Here is a 19,436-nt window from a genome sequence, read left to right on the forward strand (position 1 = left end):
TCTTCCATTTCATGTAATGCGAGACCTCTGGTAGCAAATATGCTCTTATTGCAGTCTCTCACCACAATTAATTATAAGAAAATCTGGAGAAAGATATTTAAGTGGGAATGATAGATGTAATAGTTCTCTGCAGTTAGTGACATCTTTACGTTTTACAATTTAAGTAGTGTAAGCATTTAGTTTCTTTTGCTAAGCTTGTGCTTCCAGGTGTGTGGAAAGCCAACATTTTCCCTCTGGTGTCATCTCTTTATCTACTACAATTAATACTTAATGTTTCTATGATTTTTTTTGAGACAGGGTCTTATTCTGTCACCCAGGCTGGAGTTCAGTGGTGCGATCATGGCTCAAGCAATCTTTCCCACTCAGCTTCCCCAGTAGCTGCGAATTCAGATGCGTCCCACCACACCTAGCTAATTTTTTGTATTTTTTGTTTCACTTTGTTGCCCAGGCTGGTCTCAAACTCCTGGGCTCAAGCAGTCTACCTGCCTCAGACTCCCAAAGTGCTGGGATTAACACGCCTGAGCCACCACATCTTGCCATGTTTTTATGATTTATTTACTTCTGATATCACCCTTTTAGATCTATGTGCTGTGTTCACTTTCCTCGCTTCCTTCCTGGCACACAGAGGACCGACAGGGCTGACTCAGGGCACAGGGCTGGCACCCTCCGCCACTGTGTGCCAGCAGTCTTCAGACACTACCTTTGGTGACTTCTCTTCCCTCCTGGACTGCCCTCTGTCTCGTTTGAACCTGTTATAAATGTGGGAGTGGGAGTGGGAAGAGCAGCCGGGGGCTTCTTAAGATTTGCAGAGGATGTCAGAACCATGATGGCCATATGTGCAGAGTAAAAAATTGAGGAGCTTACTCTGACAGATTTAAATGTACTTATGAGTATTTTAAATAAACTAGCCCAAAAAATCCAGAACAGTGGCCATGTGATTTGTAGAACCAACATTCTTAGTGTCTTCTTGTAACCTGTTAAACAGATGGATACAGTAAGTGTATCTTGATAGGGAGTTGTGGGGTGACTTTTGCTAATATAAATTAGAGGAATAATACATTTATTCTACTTAGATGTTATTTTAACTACTTCACCTTTCAAATATAAGCCAAAACCAAACTTGTAAATTTTCCTTAGACATTGACGAAGAACTTTGTTCAAACATGGTTGAATTTCAACAGGATCGCTTAGTGACTGAACCAAGGATTACGTTGGCTTCCTCATCAGCCCCCAGTCCAGTCTCCTGCTTTCTCACAGTGGGGGTAGTGGTGGTGGGGTGTGTGTGGAGTGGTGGGGTGTGTGTGGAGAGGGCTAGCACCTGAACACGAGTGAATAAAAGTCGGGGTTACATCAGTCACCTGGGTTTCTCATCTGTGTTGGCCTTTTTTTCCTCCTCCCTTTACTGCCCTGTACTGGATATTATCAGTCTTTTTATTTTTTAACAGTCTGTAAAGTTAAGAAATTTTCATTGTTTTAATGTGCATTATATTGCAGTTCATTGGAGCATCTCTCCCTGTAGATACTGATTCATTGCATTGTTTGTGGATGTGTTCATAGCTCCGCTGGCTACAAGCTGCTTGACGTGCTTTAGCTCTGTGTGGTATTCAGAAAGCAGCTGACGCTTTGATAAAGACTTGGTCAGTTTTATTTATCTTTCATGTGTATATTTCTTTTTCTTTTCAGTTGCTGATCATCTGGGCTGTGATCCACAAACCCGGTTCTTTGTCCCTCCTAATATCAAACAGTGGATTGCCTTGCTGCAGAGGGGAAACTGCACATTTAAAGAGAAAATATCACGGGCTGCTTTCCACAATGCAGTTGCTGTAGTCATCTACAATAATAAATCCAAAGAGGAGCCGGTTACCATGACTCACCCAGGTAAACAAAGCATGGGGGCTGTTGGTTTTGTTTTTCTTCTTAGAAATCATTGCTTTATAGGTAACTGTTCTGCCTCTGCTGAAGCCATGTAATTTCCAACATAATCCTATTAGTATTGCCATTTGTTCGTTGGGATACATGTTTTTCCCCCATAGTTGAATTTCTTCTTCTTCATAAGTAGTGATCACAGCAGTCCGTACAACTTGGACTTATTAAATCACTGGCTGTGATTAAATCCTTAGTTGTTTTGCGTTTCTACATTTTGCTTACTAACTTCGACAAATAATGTATTTGATTTGGAATCATTCACCCAGGTTATGTCATGGATTCTCAAGGATTACCTGTCTGGGAAGGATTCTGTTTTCATCAGGATGAATGTTGAAACTGACTTAGTAATTCATATAATTTCAGTAGTAACAATGCTTCTTTATTTCTTCTGGAAGCAGTCAGGGTATTTCTAATTGTTTAATAACAATAGTTGCAGTTTATTGAGCACTTACTATATAAATGCCAGGCGCTGTGTGATGAGTTTTTTAAATATGTTTTTTAGACAGTTCTTACAATAACCATGCGTGATGTAGGTTCTCTCTCATCTTACAGACTAGGAAGGGGACTGAAAGAGGTAAGGGCCAACAGAAGAGGGCTCACACCCCAGTTTTGTTGATGTTCCGTTAGTTTCACCACTCTGTCTCCTTAAGTTGAAATCTAGATAAAATTTAGTTTTGCATTCATGAGAATTTTAGAGTTTGACTTATTTAAAGAACTAACTTTTCATCGTGTAATTTTTACATAATGACTTTTAGCAAGTTTCTTGCAAAGACTTGCCCACCCTAACTGAGAGTCATTGGTACTTCCCTGCACATCTTGATAGAATGGTGCAGGTGGATTTAAACTTTAGTGCCCTCTGACTTGTTGTCTTCCTTTCAAACTAAGCCTTTTAGAAGTAAGATTACTTTGGGAGGCTAAGGTGGGCGGATCACTTGAGGTCAGGAGTTTGAGACCACCCTGGTCAACGTGCTGAAACCCCTGTCTTTACTAAAAATTTAAAAATTAGCTGGGCATGGTGGAGGGCACCTGTAATCCCAGCTGCTGAGGCTGAGACAGGAGAATTGCTTGAGCCTGGGAGGTGGAGGTTGCAGTGAGCCGAGATCACGCTGCGTCACTCCAGCCTGGGTGACAGAGCAAGACTCCATCTCAAAAAAAAAAAAGAAAGAAAAGAAGATAAGTAAGGTGTATTTTTTCCAATCGCAAAAGTAACACATGCTTATTGTACAAAAACTGAAACTAAAGAAAAACACAAAGAATGAAATAAAATGTGTGATTTTTCACTATCGAGAGATCACTGGGGTTGTGTAACTTTTAATTTATTCAGGGAAACCAAAAGAAAATTAAGGAGCAGTTTAGTTTAGCTGGACATCTGTGTGGAAACGCGGGGCTCAGGGGGGTAGTTTTTCTGCTGGGTTTCAGAGCAGGTGCCGGTTTGGTTTCCTCAGTTGTCTCAGAGGGAAGAAAAACTGTTTAAAAATTTGGGCCTAATGTAACTTATCTTCATTCCATGCTGATTTCTTCTTTACTTAAAACACGAAGAAAAATGAATAGGGAGAAATTCAGCTGAGCAAAATGAATTTTTCTTTCTTATTAATGTTGTTTTACTTACACAGAACCACAGAGAAGTAGCTAAAATGAGAGTCTTTTAATAAAAGTATGAGAAGATCTGGGAATTATAAGAGGGAATTGAAATCTTAAAAAAAATTTAAATTACTTGTATTTAAAAAGGACGGGAAACCTGTATCAATGCAGCATTTCCCATCTGTGTTCCTTGAAATGTTAGTTTGTTTAGATATGTTCCTAGAGGACTCATGGGGGCACAAAGTTTCAGAAAATCCTTGAAACGTAGTCCACATCTAGGGGCTCCTAGTGCTTATTAACATTTCTGGGTCTCTGAGAAGTCTTAAAGGACCTGTTTTGGCTGGTCATGGTGGCTCACACCTGTAATCCAAGAACTTTGGGAAATACTAGGTTAATCAAAGTAAAACATAAAACAGGCTTTTTTTTTTTTTTTTTTTTTTTTTTTTTTTGAGACAAGGTCTAACCCTGTTGCCCAGGATGCAGTGCAGTGGTACGATCACTGCTCCCTGAGCCTGGGGAAGACAAGGTAGGAGGGTTGCTTGAGCCCAGGAGTTCAAGACCAGCCTGGGCAACATAGGGAGACCCCATCTCTACAAAAAATACAAAAATTAGCCGGGTGTAATGGTGCATGCCTGTAGTCCCAGCTACTTGGGAGGCTTAGGTGAGAGGATTTCCTGAACCTGGGGAAGTTGAGACTGCAGTGAGCCGTGATCATACCACTGCACTGCATCCTGGCGACAGAGTTAGAACCTGTCTCAAAAACAAACACAAAACTAAACAAAAAACCTGTTTTATTTTGATTAATGTAGTGTTTCCCAAACCTATTTGACCATGTAACTCTTGTTATCACAGACGTGTGTTTAACAGCACCAATTAAAGAAATGCAGGGGTATAGTTTGAGGATATATTCTTAGGAAATGGAAACTTTGTAAGGCAAACAGTGGAGGTGTACATAAGAGCAATAGGAAACGGCCTTAGGTTGTGATTAGGTTCATAGACAGTTAGAAAAAGTAATGTGGGAAACTAAACTGGGTAAATTGGTACGACACTTTGGAGAGAAATTTGGCATTGTCCGGTGTAGTTAAAAGAATCTGCACACTGTGATCGGTAATTCCACCCCTAGAGACACACTCTACTTTTCAAGCTTTAAAACTTTAATGTGCATCTCGGAATCTTGTTAAAATGCAAATTCTGATTCAATAAGTCTGGAATATGGCCCAACAGCCTGTATTATTAACAAGTTTCTAGGTGACACTAATGTTGCTGGTCTACAGATCTTGCTTTGAGAAAGAAGGCGGTAAAGAAAGGAAACCTAGGTTTTAGTCCCAAATTTTCCACTGAAATGCTCTGTGACACAGGCTATGTTGCCTCCTGGGTGGGGGTTGGAGTATAGAGGCCTTCTATAAGGCCCCTTGTGACTCTCAATCTAGACTCTGTGGAAGGCCATGGATCCCTGTGGTGGACACAACCGCCGTTTCCCCGTCTCTCACATTTCACCTCCAACCATGTGGGAGCCAATGGGTAGATGTCATATATTTACACAAGCACCGATAGCCTCTCTGTCCTTCTTTACACCCTGTTACTCTCGCACTTGTGCACGGACAACGCGTATGAGAGTGTTACAGCATTGTAACAGCAGGCTATTGAAAACACCTGTGTCTGTCATAGCAGCCTGGGTTAATCGTGGCGTGTTTACGCAGCAGTTAACTGTCAATGAATTGAAGCTACATGTATTACGTAAGTCTCCCAAACACAGTAAGGTATAGAAGAATATTTAGAGTGAGATAGCATTTGAATAAAATTAAAATGCAAAACATTTTAATTAAGTAATTTTTTTTTTTAATTTTTATTTATTTATTTATTTATTTTTTTGAGACGGAGTCTTGCTCTGTCACCCAGGCTGGAGTGCAGTGGCCGGATCTCAGCTTACTGCAAGCTCCGCCTCCCGGGTTTACGCCGTTCTCCTGCCTCAGCCTCCCGAGTAGCTGGGACTACAGGCGCCCGCCACCTCGCCCGGCTAGTTTTTTTGTATTTTTTAGTAGAGACGGGGGTTTCACCATGTTAGCCGGGATCGTCTCTCGATCTCCTGGCCTCGTGATCCGCCCGTCTCGGCCTCCCAAAGTGCTGGGATTACAGGCTTGAGCCACCGCGCCCGGCCGTAATTTAAGAGCATGTATATAGGTATAAACTAAGAAAAACATACATAAGATTAATAAATACAAAATTTAGGATAATGGTTGTCTCTGGAGAGGGAAGAAAGGAAATAGGATCAGAGAGAAGTAAATGTATCTATAATGTTTTATTTATTAAGCTGAGTGTGTGGGTAGACAGATGTTTATTATATTCTTTGTAATTTTTGCTTATTTGAAATATTTCAAAATAATCATTAGAGAAAAACTTTGTAAAATATTTATAAGGTAGCATTAAAAATAATAGAGAAGTAGGGGTAGCACTCCTGGTAAAGACCAAGTGAAGAGACCAGCAGATCCTCTTCCAAAAAAGCACCTAAAAAACTGGACAGAATTGACAAAGCAGCCATTTCAGTGTTTTGGATGTCAATGAAGGGACAATAATCTGAGACACATTTATGCTTTGGAAAACTTCTAGACCTCAGGTAAGAGCAATGGAAATTTGTGGTTTAGCAGGGTGCTGCTTCCCAAATGCCCCAGGCTGTGCTGTATGGAGTTTCTGCCAGTGTGGAGCAGGCTGCAAGGACTGGCAGTTTCTGTCTGCAGTGGTGGGTGACACCAGTGTCCAGTGTCACTGTCTGTGGAAGTGACTTCACAGAGGCAGGCTACCACAGGAGAGCCAGTGACTGGGCAGTTCCTAGGAAACCAGTCTTATTAAAAAGGAGGAGGAAAAAGAACATAGAACAAGAAGAAACTGAGTGGACACGTCGTGGTTGCACATCGCAGTGAAAATAGATTTCATGTGTTTAACCCAGCCTGTCACTAAACAAAAGTGAACAAGCAGACAAGGCAGCACCACCAACTTTAAGGGGGAAAATATCAGAATCCAGAGTTGCTACAATATATTGTCTAAAACATTCACTTTTCAACAGTTTATAAGACATGCAAAATATAGAGATGTCTGACTCATATTCAGGAAAACAAAAGTCTATAGAAACTGCCTGTGAGTGTTCCCAGATAGTGGATTTAGCAGAGAAAAGCTTCAAAGCAATTAATTTAAATATGTTCAAAGACCAAAGGAAACTGTATTTAAAGAAATAAAGTATGACAATAATGAATGGCAGCAATGAGACAACAGATAGAGATTCTCAGTAAAGAACATAAAAATTATATAAAAGAGCTGAGCCAGACAGACATTCTGGGATTGGAGAGTACGGTTTTGGAAATGGAGAATTCACTGGAGGCCTTCAACAGCAGATTCGAAATAGCAGAGGGAAGAATCCATTGAAGGAAAATGAACAGAGCCTCAGATGCCTGTGGGACACTATCAGGCACACCAACATATATCAGAGACCCAGGATATACAAAGCAAAAACTGACAGAGTGGGAAGGAGAAACAGACATTTCAACCATTATAGTTGGAGATTTTAATACCCTACTCTTAGTAATTGATAGAATAGCTAGATAGAAAATTAGTAGGCATATAGAAAACTTGACCAACACTATTAACCAACTTGACCTAGCCAACATATGTAGTACATTCTACGTACTAACTAGAGTACACATTGATTTCAAGCACACGTGGAACGTTCTCTAGGAGAGACCGTATGGTTGGCTATAAAACAAGTCTGAATATATTTTCAAAGCCTGAAACTGTACAAAGTACATTCTTCAACCACAACTAAAGAAGAAAATCTGGGAAATTCCCAAGTATTTGAAATTAAGCAACACACATCTAAATAACACATGGGTCCAATAAAAATATCAAAAGGAAAATTTAAAAACATTTGGAACCAAATGAAAATGAAAACACATCAGCATTTGTAGGATGCTAGGAAAGCAGTTCTTAGATGAAAGTTAATAGCTTTAAATACCTAAATAGCTTTAAATACCTGTCAGTAAACAAAGATCTAGAATCATTAAGTTTTGCCTTCAGAAACTATAAAAAGAGGAACAAACCAAACCCCAAACCAGTAGAACAAAGGAGTTAATAAAGATTAAAGGAGAAATAAGTGAGACAGAAAAGTCGTAGAGAAAGTCAATGAAACCCAAAAGTTGGTTCTTTGGAACTATCAGTAAAATTGACAAACCTTTAGGTAGACTGACCAACAATAAAAAAGAAGGCAGTTTACCAAAACCACAACTAAAAAAGGACATCACTATTGACTCTACAGAAACCGAAAGGATTATAAACGAATATTGTGAACAGCTTTATGGTAACTATAACTATGTCTGGGGTCCCCATGACCATCCACAGGTTCAGTGACTCACTAGGAGGACTCACAGGACTCACCACATAGTCACACTCACAGTGAGTCACTTTTATTAGGTAATGGTGGAAATCCTCCCCAAATCCATGTTCCCAGATGCCACCCAAGGGCCAACATTGTTAGCAGGCCTTTTGAAGGATAGTAGTTCAAACCTGCTATGTTTACTTTTTTCTCTATACTGACAAATTAGACACCTTGAATAAAATGAGCAAATTCCTAAAAATATACACGTTGTCAAAATTGACTCAAGAAAAAATAGCAAATCTGAGTAGACCTATAATAGGTAAGAAATCTTGACCGGGCACGGCGGCTCACGCCTGGAATCCCAGCACTGTGGGAAGCCGAGGTGGGTGGATCACGAGGTCGGGAGATCGAGACCATCCTGGCTAACATGGTGAAACCCCATCTCTACTAAAAATACAAAAAATTAGCCAAGCGAGGTGGCAGGCACCTGTAGTCCCAGCCACTTGGTAGGCTGAGGGAGGAGAATGGCGTGAACCCAGGAGGCGGAGCTTGCAGTGAGCTGAGATCGCACCACTGCACTCCAGCCTGGTCTCAAAAAAAAAAAAAAAAAAAGAAATTGAATTGGGGATTAAATCTCTTCCCGTGAAATTCACTGGTTTAGTCTGTCAAATATTTAAAGAAAAAATAATTCTAATCCATCACAAACTTTCAGAAAATAGAGAACATTTCTCAACTTACTCTGTGGAGCCGGTTTTTACCTTCGTATCAAAGCCAAACAAAGATATCCATGAAAACTATATGCCGATATCCCTTATGAATGTAGGCACAAAAATTCTTTTAAAGCTATTAACAAATAGAATCTAGTAACATACAAAATGGATTAGATTCATTACCCCAGAAGTGGGATATATAGTTTTGTTTTGTTTTTTTACATCTGAAAAATCAATAGAATAAATGAAAAAGCCAACTAACCATTTTCAGTAGGTGCAGAAAAAGCATTTGACAAAATCTCAGTACCTATCATGATTTAAAAAAATAAAAGCTTTCAACACATTAGGAAACATCCTCAGCCTGATAAAGGGCGTCTATGAAAAAGTCACAGTTAACAGCATATTTGATGGTGAATGACTAACTGCTTTCTCCCAAAATCAGGAACAAGCCAAGGATGTCCACTCTCATTCCTTGATTTCGACATTATACTTACTCAGCATTTTTCTTGTGGTTTTAGCCATTGTAAACAGGGAAGAAAAAACTAAAAGGCATCCAGTTTGGAAAGGCAGAAATAAAATTCATTATTCACAGGTTATGTATGTAGAAAATCAGATAGAATTTATTAAAAAGCCACTAGATCTAATAAACAAGTCTAGAAAGAATGTAGAATACAAAGTCATTATACAAAAACCAATTGTATTTCTGTCTCTCTCTTTTTTTTTTTGAAGGCAGAGTCTCACTCTGTCGCCCAGGCTGGAGTGCAGTGGCGCAATCTTGGCTCACGGCAGCCTCTGCCTCCTGGGTTCAAGTGAAAGTGATTCTCCTGCCTCAGCCTCCTAAGTAGCTGGGATTATAGGCGCGCACCACCATGGTTTCACCATGTTGGCTGGGCTGCTCTCGAACTCCTGACCTCAAGTGACCTGCCCACCTCAGCTTTCCAAAGTGTTGGGATTACAGGTGTGAGCCACTGGGTCTGCCCAAAAGCCACTGTATTTGTATATGCTAGCTATGAACATTCCAAAAGTGAAATTAAGAAGAGTTCATTCTCGATAGCCTGAGAACAAAAACTTGTTAAAAAGAAATATAAGAATTGCACATTGAACCTACAAACATTACTGAGAGAGATTCAAGAAAATCTCAGCCAACTGTGGTAGCACATACCTGTAATCCCAACACTTTGGGAGGCCAAGGCGGGAGGATTTCTTGAGCCCAGGAGTTTAAAACCAGCCTGGGCAACATAGGGGGACCCTGTCTCTACAAAAAAATAAAAAATAAATAGTGGTATGCACCTGTGGTCCCAGCTACTTGGGAGGCTGAGGTGGGAGGATCATTTGAGCCCAGAAGGCAGAGGTTGTGGTGAGCCCAGATGATGCCACTGCACTCTCGCCTGGGCAACAGAGCGAGACCCTGTCTCAAAAAAAAAAAAAAAAAAAAAGAAAAGAAAAGAAATCTGGATAAATGGAGAGACCTTTCCTATCCTTTGATTCCATTGTTCAATGTTGTCAAGGTGGCAGTTATCTTAAAATTGATATATAAATTCCTTGTGGTACGTACCTATGCAAATCATAGCATGTGTTTTGTAGAAATTGGTAAGCTGATCCTAAAATTATGTGGAAATGCAAAGTGCCTAGAATAGCCAAAGCATTTTGGAAAAAGAACAGCATTAGAGGACTTACACTACTCCGTTCCACAACTTTAGTAACCAAGGCACTGTGGCAGTGGTAGAAGGATACGCATATAGATCAATGGATCCCAATTGAGAATCTAGAAATAAATATATTTATGGTCAGTTCATTTTCAACCAAAGTGCCACGATCATTCAGTGAGGGAAGAACAGTCGTTCAAGCACTAGTGCTGAAACAATTGTTATCCACGTGCAAATTTAAAAAAAGAAGCCAGGCCTGGTGGCTTGTGCCTATAATGACAGCACTTTGGGAGGCTAAAGTGGGAAAATCGCTTGAGCCCAGGAGGTTGAGGCTGCAGTGAGCCAGGATCGCACCACTGCACTATAATCTGGGCCACAGAGCAAGATCGTTTCAAGGAAGGAAGGGAGGAAGGAAGGGAGGGAGCAAGGGAGGGAGGGAGGGATTTGGACTACATAAAAATGACTTCACTTGGATATTAGACAAAATGTAAGAGGTAAAACTGTAAACTTTTAGAAGGTAGTCTGTGATTTTGAACAAGAGGTTCTTGCCTATGACTCCAAAAACACTGTGTATAAAAAATTAGATTTTATCAAAATTTGAAACCTTTGTCATTCAAAAGAAACCATTAAAACAATGAAAAGATAAGCCACAAACAAAATATTTTTGAATCATACATCTGATATAGGACTTGCATCCAGACTATATAAAGAACTCTTATAAATCAATAAGATAAACAACCTAGTTTTACAGTGGGCAAAGGGTTTAATAATTAGACATTGTATTGATCATTAGACAAATGCAGTCAAAACAACAGTGCAACCGAAACAATACTGTTTCACATCCTCTAGAATAATTATCATTAAAAAGTCATACAGTACCAAGTTTTGTGGAGGATGTGGATAAGCTAGAATCCTTATGTGTTGCAAGCAGAAATGTGAAATGGTACAACCAGTTTGGAAAATAGTTTGGCAATTTATTTAAAAGTTAAACATAAAAATACCAAATGACCCAGCAGCCCGCTCCCAGATATCCGAGAGGAATGAAGACAATGACGTGTCCACACAGAGACTTAGTCCGCGCAGAGACTTACACACAAATGCTCGTAGCAACATTGCTTATTATGGCCAGAAAAGTAGAGACAATGCAGATGTTCATCAACTGGTGAATAAATAAACAAGTTATATGTCCATAAAATTGAATATAGTTCAGCAACTGCAGTTGGCCCTTGATCAATGAGAAGGTTAGGGAGGGACACCTACCCACACACAGTCAAAGAGCTGCGTGTAACTTCTGCCTCCCGCAAAATTTACCTTTTTTTTGGAAATGGAGCCTCAACTCTGTCGCCCAGGCTGGTGTGCCATGGCGCAACCTTGGCTCACTGCAACCTCTATCTCCTGGGTTCAAGCGATTCTCCTGCCCCAGCTTCCCGAGTAGCTGGGATTACGGGCCCGTGCCACCATGCCCAGCTAATTTTTGTATTTTCAGTAGAGATGGGGTTTTGCCATATTGGCCAGGCTGATCTCAAACCCCTGACCTCAGGTGATCCACCTGCCTCGGCCTCCCAAAGTGCTAGGAGTACAGGCGTGCGCCACCATGCCCAACCCCAAATTTAATTACTAATAGCCTGCTGTTGACCGGAAGCCTCACTGATAACATAGGCGATTAACACATCTTTTGTTTGTTACATATGTTATGTGCTGTTATTTAAGAAAACGTTTTTAAGGAAATCCTAAGGAAGAGAAAATATGTTTACTCCTTATTAAGTGGAAGTTGGTCACATCCCCATAGTGGTTTTCATCCTTATCTTCTTCCCATTGAGTAGGCTTGGGGGATAGGAGGAAGAGGATGGTGGTCTTGTTATTTCAGGAATGGCCAAGAAGGAAGACAATTTGCCCGTAAGTGGATCTGCACAGTTCACGCTGGTGATGTTCTCAGCTGTAATTGGAATTAACTCCTGACACATGGATAAAGCTCAAAAGCATTAGCTAAATGAAAGAAGCCAGACACAAAACGCTACTATTGTATGATTCCATGTATATGAAATGTCTAAGAAAGTCAAACATTCAGAGACAGAAATCACATTAGTGGCTGTGTAGGGTAGAGGTGAGCATGAAGATTAATTGCAGTGAGCATGAGAGAGCTGGCATGTTGGCAGGCATCAGTAATCCCAGCTACGTCGGAGACTGAGGCAAGAGGCTCCCTTGACCCCACGAGTTCGGTGGGCAACTACAGCAAAACCCCCATCTTTAAAAACGAAAGTAAAACACCAAAAAGGGAACGTGTATTTTTAAAAAGGGCGGGAGTGAATTTCCTGGGTGGTGATGGAAATGACCCAACACTGGATGTGGTGATGGTTGCACATCCCTATCATTTTACTCATTGCACACTTAGAAAGATGAGTCTTGTAGGGTGTAAATTATACCTCATTAAAGCTAGTTTTTAAAAGTATAATGCAAACTAAAGTTCAAAAGCAACACACGTATAAGATCTTAAACTGAAACAGGTTTCAGTTGCATGTCCTCAAGTATTCTGACTTGGAGGGACAAAGCAAGTATTCATGAGGTGATCTTTTGTTACTTTTATTCATATTTTAAGTATTCAAGATAGAAATTAAAAGACTAGATAATGATAGAATGGTATTAAAAAGTGGACAGTGGCTGGGCATGGTGGCTCACGCCTGTAATCCCCATACTTCAGGAGGCGGAGGCAGGCGGATCACTTGAGGTCAGGAGTTCAAGACCAGCCTCGTCAACATGATGAAACCCCATCTCTACCAAAAATACAAAAATTAGCTGGGCATGGTGGTACATGCCTATAGTCCCAGCTACTTGGGAGGCTGAGGCAGGAGAATCCTTGAACCCAGGAGGCGGAAGTTTCTGTGAGCTGAGATTGTGCTGCTGCACTCTAACCTGGGCAACAAAACAAGACCTTGTCTCAAAAAAAAAAAAAAAAAAAAAGGCGGTGGATAGTGGCCAGGCATGGTGGCTCACACCTGTAATCTCAGCACTTTAGGAGGCTTAAGCGGGTATAGCTTGTGTCCAGGAGTTCTAGATCAACCTGTTCTAGACATTATAAAACCCTGTCTCTACTAAAAATACAAAAATGAACCAAGTGTGCTAGTGCTCACCTGTAGTCCCAGCTACATTGGAGGCTGAGGTGGGAGGATTGCTTGAGAACCTGGGAGGCGGAGGCTGCAGTGAGCCAAGACCATACCACTGCTCTCCAGTCTGGGCAAGAGAGCAAAGCCTGTCTCAAAAAAGAAAAAAAAAAAAAAAAGACGAGAGGCTAGGTGCAGCATCTCATACCTGTAATCCTAGCACTTTAGGAGGCCAGGGTGGGAAGATCACTTGAGACCAGGAGTTCAAGACCAGCTTGGGCAACATAGTGAAATCCCATCTCTATTTAAAAAAAAAAAAAAAAAAAAGTGGACAAACAAAATGTAAAAGTAACAACATTTGCTTTGCTTTATAATTAGTAGAAACATGCTGAGTATAAGATTGAAAGATTAACTGTGAAGACGTGCCATAAACATATACATTATGTATTTTAGAGTTAGAAATGTAAGCCAAGCTACTCCAGTTTAATGAGTCTTGTTTAATCCAAAAAGTTACACAATCCTTTAAATGGAAAACATGGATGTATTATTCACAAAAGCAATGGAAGTAAATCCTTTTGTTTAAAAAAAATCTGCAATATAATATTGCTTTTATTTTTAAGATTCGTAAAAGTGCCATTTTGTTTGGGAATTTGTGAATTATCTGCAAACTAACTCATCTTAGAGTGTGAAAGGATTCTTGGTTCTTGGTTAGAGCTTTTGTCCTTTTTCTTTGAGCCCTTTCTGTTTTCCCTTTGAATTTCTAGGCTGTTGCCCATTGTCTCCTGTTTTCTAGACAGAATAAATTCTTGGTTTCATTCTGTTCTCAGTGGAGACGCTGTCTGTTACATATTCATCACCTTAGAAAAACATTATTGAAATATTTCATCCAATGTATAGATCACTATCTGTTTCCATAGCTGTCTCAGTTTCTTCTGGTTGTTCATCTTCCAATATCATATTTAATAATTTATCACAGATTTTAATTTTTTATGACATACTCAATCATTTTTAGTTATAGAAGAAAAAATCAGTTTTAGTTGGATGATATAGTACCTCTAAAATAGAGAAAAGAATTTGGCATAAATATCAAACAGTCACAAGATGGGGATTTAAATCTTAGACCAAGTTGATTATCAGCCTTGTGAGTTCGGGTAACTGAGTCCTTAAACTAGCATCCTCATCTACCTAAAAGAGGGCGATTGCAAAATTTATTGAGCTAACAAACTTGTTTAATGTGTAACAGTTGTACAATGTTTCTTATGCCTGGAATAAGCAGTAGCTTTTATAAAATTATGAAATCAATTATTTCTTTCATTTTGAGATTGGCAGTTTTAAAAACATTTCTAAGTATACTTTTCCTTCATTCTCCTGGTGTTTTTTCCGTATAACTTTCAATTGTTTAAAATATATCTAGTACAAAAAATAGTTAATCGACAGGTATAGATTTATACCTGCTATATACCAGGCATCCTGTGATGGACATTGTAGAGATTTTTAGAAGGATGTACAAGCGAGTGTCTGCTAGGAATACTTCTTCCCTTAGGGAGACACACATGCATGAAATAATTGGGGAGCCACTCAGTGCTTAGCTTGGCATACCTACATGGCGGGATCAGCATAGTAGTATTATGAAAGGGGTTCTGACTCAGGTCTGGAAGACTTCATATAGGAGGCATTCATTGTGCTAGACCCTAAATAATTAGGACTACTTAAGATTTGACCAGAAAGAGAAAATACCCTCAGTAGGGGAACCACATGAATCAGGACTCTGGTTGGAGTAGAGGGAGTCTGAAGGAAAGGTAGAAAGTTAGGTAACTGCAGGTAAAGAGATTTGGATTTTATATGCTGATTGTTGTTTGAACTCTTGTTAGAGCTCCAAACATAAACAGGACACACATGGTACCTCTTTCCATGGAGTTACAATCAAGCAGAGAAGATAAACACTGAGTATGAAGTCATGACTGTGGGAAGTGACTTAGGTCCAAGGGGTCAGAGAGGAATGCCTTGAGGAAACGGCATCTGAATAGGAGTTGAAGAGTGGAGAAGAGTATTCTCGGCACAGGCCCCTCGGGAGTGAAGGTTCTGAGGTGGGGAAAAGCAAAACAAAAGTAATTTTAAGTACAGGAACGAGACAGCACGGCTCAACATGGTAGATAGGGTAATAGTACGTTCAATTCCAAGCAGAAGTGTGCCTAAAGCAAGGACTGTCAGTAACCGGAGGACTTGAAAGAAGGGAGACGTGGCATCGATGCAGCCTAAGCTGTGCTTTCCAACGCGGCACTAGGGTGTGCCGTCTCACACGTGCATGTGCAGCAGCCACAGAACCGGGCAGCCAGAGCCCTGCTGAAGAATGGCAGCTGTCTCAAGCAGCTAGCAGGGTTCTTAGCTTCTTCTCTGCCGTCTAATTGGGACCTGGAAAACCAGCAGGAAGCATTGGGTGGGAGTGTGGAGGGAGCCAGTGGTGGCAACAGAAGCCCTACAAGGCGCAGTTCCCACAGGTGAAGTGTGGAGAGGAAGAGTGGAGCAGGAAGGCGTGCGTCCTGGCTGATAGGGTTCTTAATGGAGCCCGTGCTCGGGGTGGGAGAGACAGTGGTTGTGGAAAGGTCCCATTTCAGTCCGGCGAGCTGCACTAGCTGAAAGCCTGTCCTGAGAATGGGGTGAGAAGTTCACGTTAAGTAGCACAGAGAGCACACACTCCATCAGAAGCTTCTCTGGGTCTCGTCTTTTCAGCCAGGCATTCATGATAAATCTCCGGAATTATGATCCTCTTCTGACTTTTGTATGCTATAGCTCTCTGCCTTTCTGTTTCTGCTTATACTCAGAGAAAGTCATTATACAGTGGCAACTCCTTGCTTTCCAGGCTCCTCCCTCCACAGATAACCCTTCTCGCCCTGTAGGATGGTGCTGTCTACAGAAATTGAAGAACCCTTGTGTCAGAATCACATACGGTAATTGGAAAGACACTGATTCCAGGATCCTCCCCCCACCCCCCCCAGACAGTCTCAAGGGATGGACCCAGAGACCCATGCTTTCACCGTGTGCCAGTTTTGCCCCTCCCTTCATTGTAGGGCAGAAGCAGTAGGTTTGGCAGCTCTCTGTGCTGTGCATTTCAATATGAACTAGTAAGAACTGGTAAAAGTCAAAAGGAGAGACACCCAGATCACTGCTCTTACTGAGTTTGTAGTCCAAGGCTCCTGCAGTCCTCAGAGCCCTCTCTGTACCTCCATAACGGTATTGTCCTTTTCCTTTCATGTTGTCATTCTTTGCATACTTGACTGGCAGTAAGGAAAAGCCCAGAGTTTCATGAAGTTAAAGTTTGTGTCATGTCTTTCGGTTCTCTGCAGTGGTCAGCAAAATGCCCTGAACAAAATAAATATGGGTTGCACTGAAATGATTTTATTAAGATACTTAGTTTGGTTGTTAAGCTTTCTTTTCATTTAAGGCTATGTTTTATACCTAATTTTAAAATTCCACATTGGAATATAAGTATTCCATATATACTGTATGTACCAATGTAAGTGTAAGCATTTTGTTTTCTTGCCTTGTCAAGCAAGAGCTTGGTCCTGTTTATTCTAAAACATGCCCTTCACCTGGTGACTGAAGGACATCTGTGCCAGTGCCCTGTCCATGACGTCATTGACAGGAAAGGCTACTCAGTATGTGGTTTCACTTGTTACCTCTGGTTAGCAGAGTGAGTTCTTTGTCATGTAGGTAGCGGATCTGTGGTAGTGTGAAGGGGAAGTTATGGGTTCTTGGATAGTTTACAGTAATGCATACTTGTCTGTATGCATTATGGATCTGTTTTCCTGGTTTTTAAAGATTTATACAGACTTTACTGTTACTGTTTAATCATCTTAAGTTGTGTTAAATCACTGTCTGATTGAAATAGCTGTAATTTTATCTGTATGTCTGTAAGAATTTTGTGGACATTCTTTCCATTGTTCAAAGGAAGATGAGGTAATTTAGATAAACGTGTAACCAAATAATAATGTTGTTTTTTAATCTTTTTATCAATCAGCAATATCAGATGCTTCTTACTGGGTATTTTTTTTGGATGGTTGAACAAAATTAGTTGAATGGCTCTTCACCTTTTTTCCATCATATTCTCTTAAAAACTTACTTAGTTCTATATTATCTAGCATTGAATAGAAAAATGTCGCACTTTGTAAAATACAGAAGATTCACTGTGAATACAAAAAATGCTTTATGAAAACGAGTAAAAAGAAACCACCAACACACTGTAGAATACCTTTAAATATCAGTAATTTGGGCCACTTAATGTAAATCTGTGTTCTTTATTCTAAATGCCTATCGAGGAAATGAGGAATATAAGTATACCATTGTTTTGCCATTTAAAGTTTTTTAGCTTCTAATCGAATGTGGATTTAACTACCTTAGAAAAGATGGAGCTTGAAGTTGAAGTGTACTGCTATGGCAGGAAGTCAGGGTTTAAATTGCATTTATATTTTTGCCTGAGTTTGCACATACTTCTACTGTATCTTCCATCTGGTTCATACATTTTTTAAAAAAATTCATAATTATCAAAATCTAAAACTGAAACACTTAAGCAGTAGCTTTTAAAAAATAAAAATAGCCTTTAAAAAAATAAATGCAGTGGTTCCATTTTAAAACTTCCATAAGCTCTTAATTTTCCTTTTTTCTTTACATCTGAAGTAGAACTGGAGAGTGCCTCCACCAGCAGATACATGAGACTGTCCACTAGCCTTCCTTGCAGGCTCTGTGTCCCAGGTGGGTTGTTTGAAGTCGTCACTTGATTTACTTTATCTTTTCTGTGCTTCTCTTTTCTCACTGGCAGTAGAAGAGGAGGCAGGTAAAACCATATAAAGGATCTACATGGGTTTGAAATACTGTTTTAGAAATCAGTTTCCTGGTTCCAGGATGGAAGACATTCTTAACCGATAGCAGTTCATATGGTGATGGACCTGACCTTGGATTTAGGATCTCAAGAGTTGGTCTCACTGGCACAGCTGCTAAGCAGAATCATGCAGCCTTAGGTTGTGGATGTTAGAGGTCTGGGTGGGGATCTCTTACCCCTGCAATGATGCTTACAGTGCTTCTCGATTCAGAATGGAAGTGGAGGACAAGGCAAGTGTTCTTTTCTCTTTTCTCTTTTCTCACTGTGACAGCATAGAGTCACAGTGCCACCAGCTGTGGCGTAGAGTCCCCTGTGCCTGTGACACAGGCCTGTGACAGCATGGAGTCCCCTCCCACAGGGTTTCCAGACACCCCCAGGAGAGCTTTACTGCCCCTGTTGAGACCCACTGTCAGATGAGACCCACTGTCAGATGAGACCCACTGTCAGATGAGACCCACTGTCAGATGAGACCCACTGTCAGATACTTATGTTTGAGGAGCATTTAGAGGAAGAAGGAAAAGGGGCCCCTCATTGGTGAAGGGAGTGGGAATGGCCAAACTCATGAAAAAATGGTAGGCTTTTATATTTGCCTACATACTAACAGTTCTGCTGTTCTTTATTTCTTTCTGAATTTCCAAGTTTCCATTTGGTGTCATTTCCCTTTTTAAAAATCATTTCATGCAGCACAGATCTCCCGGTGATGAATTCTCTCAACATTTATTTATCTGAAAGTGTCTTTTTTTGCCATCATTTTTCAAAGACAGGTAGAAATTTTTTGTGTGACAGAATTTTCCTTTCAGCACTTTAAAGGCGTTGTTTTGTTGTTTTCTGGCTTACGTTTTTTCTGATGAGAAATTGTTCGCTTTTATATAATGAGTCTTTAAAAAAAAAAAAACTTTACTTTTTAGAACAGTTTTACATTTATGGAAAAATTGTGAGGATAGTACAAAGAATGCCCGCAAACCCCGCACCCAGTTTCCTCTGTTAGGTACCATGTGAGATGTTGATTTGTTGTACCACAGTGAACTAATGTTGATACATAATTATTAATCAAAGTCTATTACTTTATTCATATTTCCTTAGTTTTCACCTAGTTTTTTTTCTGTTCTAGGATCCCACCCAGGACACCACATTACATTTAGTCATCATGATCCATTAGTTTCCTCTTGGCTGTGATACTTTTTCAGACTTTGCTTGTTTTTGATGACCTCAACAGCTTTGAGGACTGCTGTTCCA

General features: G+C 40.3%; 1 protein-coding gene across 8 annotated transcripts in view; it reads left to right on the plus strand.

Moving 5' to 3' along the window:
• Positions 1 to 19,436, plus strand: part of LOC105483992 (ring finger protein 130) — a 158,268-nt gene that overhangs the window by 29,245 nt on the left and 109,587 nt on the right. For 4 of the 8 annotated variants that reach the window (XR_011624402.1, XM_071097993.1, XM_011745101.2 and 1 more), the window contains exons 2-3: positions 1,684 to 1,878; positions 17,999 to 18,073. Coding sequence is in view for 7 of the 8 variants with exons in the window: in XM_071097993.1 (XP_070954094.1) it covers positions 1,684 to 1,878; positions 17,999 to 18,073 (270 nt within the window). In the remaining variant the exon portion in view is untranslated. The remainder of the gene's footprint in view (positions 1 to 1,683; positions 1,879 to 17,998; positions 18,074 to 19,436) is intronic. The other 4 variants (XM_071097995.1, XM_011745102.3, XM_011745100.3 and 1 more) reach the window with 2 other exon arrangements.

Source organism: Macaca nemestrina, chromosome 6, assembly GCF_043159975.1.
Source record: "Macaca nemestrina isolate mMacNem1 chromosome 6, mMacNem.hap1, whole genome shotgun sequence".
Taxonomy (NCBI): Eukaryota; Metazoa; Chordata; class Mammalia; order Primates; family Cercopithecidae; genus Macaca; species Macaca nemestrina.